At 51.3% G+C, this 2,267-nt stretch overlaps 2 protein-coding genes across 2 annotated transcripts in view; both read right to left on the bottom strand.

Annotated features, from left to right (window-relative positions):
* LOC106531557 (uncharacterized) overlaps positions 1-1,117 on the bottom strand; it is a 7,819-nt gene extending 6,702 nt beyond the window's left edge. Inside the window, exon 1 of the mRNA XM_014027453.1 lies at positions 223-1,117. Coding sequence (XP_013882907.1) covers positions 223-928 — 706 coding nt within the window. The 5' untranslated portion in view covers positions 929-1,117. The remainder of the gene's footprint in view (positions 1-222) is intronic.
* A 332-nt stretch (positions 1,118-1,449) lies between these two features.
* The window catches only part of yipf6 (Yip1 domain family, member 6), a 4,021-nt gene continuing 3,203 nt past the window's right edge, over positions 1,450-2,267 (bottom strand). The window contains exon 2 of the mRNA XM_014027452.1: positions 1,450-2,177. Coding sequence (XP_013882906.1) covers positions 1,836-2,177 — 342 coding nt within the window. The 3' untranslated portion in view covers positions 1,450-1,835. The remainder of the gene's footprint in view (positions 2,178-2,267) is intronic.

Genomic DNA, 2,267 nt, shown 5'->3' with positions numbered 1-2,267 from the left:
TACTTTAAGACTTTTACTCAAGTAATATTCCTAAAGGAGACTTTAACTTTTACCAAAGTATTTTTGGTAAAATACTTGTACTTTTACTCTAGTAATATTCCTAAAGGAGACTTTAACTTTTACCAAAGTCATTATTAGTAAGATACTTGTACTTTTACTGAAGTATCACTGTGTGGTACTTGATACAAGACCGGGCAGCTCCGGCCCAGGCCTCGGGCTCACCTGGCTGGTCCGGGTTCGGGGGGCTCAGGTAGTCGTCGGGCAGCGGTTCTGGAGGCTCGCCCTTCATGCCCCAGGACAGGTGCCGGAGCTTCTTCAGGCCCAGCAGCATGCTGTGGAAGACGGAGCGGGGCACCGGCCTCACCGTGTCCAGCCCGTAGCCCTCGCCCTGCTCGTGGAACAGCAGGTACCGGAGGTTGGACAGCTCGGACACGGTGCTGATGAAGTCCACGGTGCTGGGCAGCCGCACGTTGCACACGCTCAGGTGGGTCAGCCGCTCCCGGAGGTGCTCGGTCAGGCCCGGGCCGAGCAGGGCTTCGTCCCACGTCGCGTTCCGCACCGCGATCTCCCGCAGCTCGGGGAACCGGGCCAGGTTGTCCAGGTACTTCTCCTTGTACTGCCGGCCTCCGTCCATGAACACGATGGCGGTGAGCGACGGCAGGAACTTGATGAGGCGCCGCCACTCTTTGCGCCGCAGGTGTCGCACGGCCACCCGGGTCAGCTTCCGGTGGTTCAGGGTGTGCCAGAAGCCGTAGGTGTAGCGGCGGAGCTCGGACAGAACCACGATGTAGTGCTTCCACAGGGACGGGTGTTCCACCAGCTTCCTCAGGTGCCTGGAGGCGGACCGGACCGTGTGCTTCTCCTCGGTGCTCAGGTAGCTGAACACGTAGACCCAGAGCTCCGGGGGGAGCTGCGGAGGACCGTCCATTCTTCACCCGGAGCCTCGCAGCGACAGCGGGGAGCCTTCCAGCCTCTGAGGGCCGCCTTACAAACTCATAACAGGCTGTTCTTCAACCAAGCAGCAGCTTTTTTATTCAAACTCCCAGCCTGATGTTTACAGCTCACACACTAGCTAACAGGCTAACGACTGCCCCTTGATGACGTCAGAGTGAGCTCTTCTTCTACGCTCTAAATCCTGTCAGTTTGAGAGCTGTGAGGCGACATGCTGCCCCCAGCCGGAAGTATTTATTTATTTATTTATTTATTTATTTATTTATTTATTTATTTATTTATTTATTTATTTATTTATTTATTTATTTATTTATTTATTTATTTTTTATTAAAAGGGGGCAGATGTTATGTTTTTCTACTTTCTGCTCATTTTCATTTAATAATACTGTTTGTGTTGAAAAGGTGTGTTTTCCTAGACAGAGCCTTGTGTTTGTGTCTGTAAAAGTAATAAAACTCATGAATGATTTCACATTAAACTGATTTATTAACAGAACTTTGAACAGAACTTTGAACAGAACTTTGAACAGAACTTTGAACAGAACCATCTCAGCTGTTTCAGAAAAACAACTCAAACTATTTAATCAAACAAACAAACCAAGGAAATAATCAGGTTTTACAGTCAGAGGGTTACAACAAAACGTTTCCTAACAGTTTTAATCACAGCCTACAGGAAGGACAGAGAAACGCTCCGGTCCAGATAGTTCTGTTCACAGGGTCAGAACAGAACCAGCACATCCAGAACCGCTGCAGGACGAACCTGGAGTCATTTCTCAGTCTGAGCGCTCCTGCAGCGCAGCAGTCGGCCATGTTTGTCCAAAGACAGGTTCTGCTGTCCGTTGAGTCCCTTCATCCCACAGGAACCGGCGGTCCAGTTCGTCCGTTGATCACGGGGAGAAGGTCAGGATCATCCAGCCAATCACAAAGTAGAAGAGAAACACTGGATACACCACCAGAGCCTTACGATTGGCCGGCTGGCTGTCAGCCAGGAACGCCGTGGACGCAAAGGTGGACCAGCCGAAGGACGCCGTCACCACCAGCAGCCGCACGGCGAAGCCCACCGTCTCCACGGTGGTGAAGAGGACCACCCGGCACACGGCCATGGCCACCGTCAGAGGCATGATGCAGTACCCCAACACACACAGGCTCTGGAAGAACGACAAGGTCCCGCCCAGCAGCTTGGAGTTCAACGTGATGACGATGGAGCCGAACCAGACGATGACGAAGACCTGAGGAGGCAGAGCAGGACACTTAAAACTACACAACACTACACAACTACACAAAACTACACAACATTACACAACTACACAAAACTACAC

The sequence above is a fragment of the Austrofundulus limnaeus genome, unplaced genomic scaffold (genome assembly GCF_001266775.1).
Source record: "Austrofundulus limnaeus strain Quisiro unplaced genomic scaffold, Austrofundulus_limnaeus-1.0 Scaffold650, whole genome shotgun sequence".
Classification (NCBI taxonomy): domain Eukaryota; kingdom Metazoa; phylum Chordata; class Actinopteri; order Cyprinodontiformes; family Rivulidae; genus Austrofundulus; species Austrofundulus limnaeus.
The sequence above is the reverse complement of the archived record's forward strand: the minus strand, read 5'-3'. Positions and strand labels throughout refer to the sequence as shown.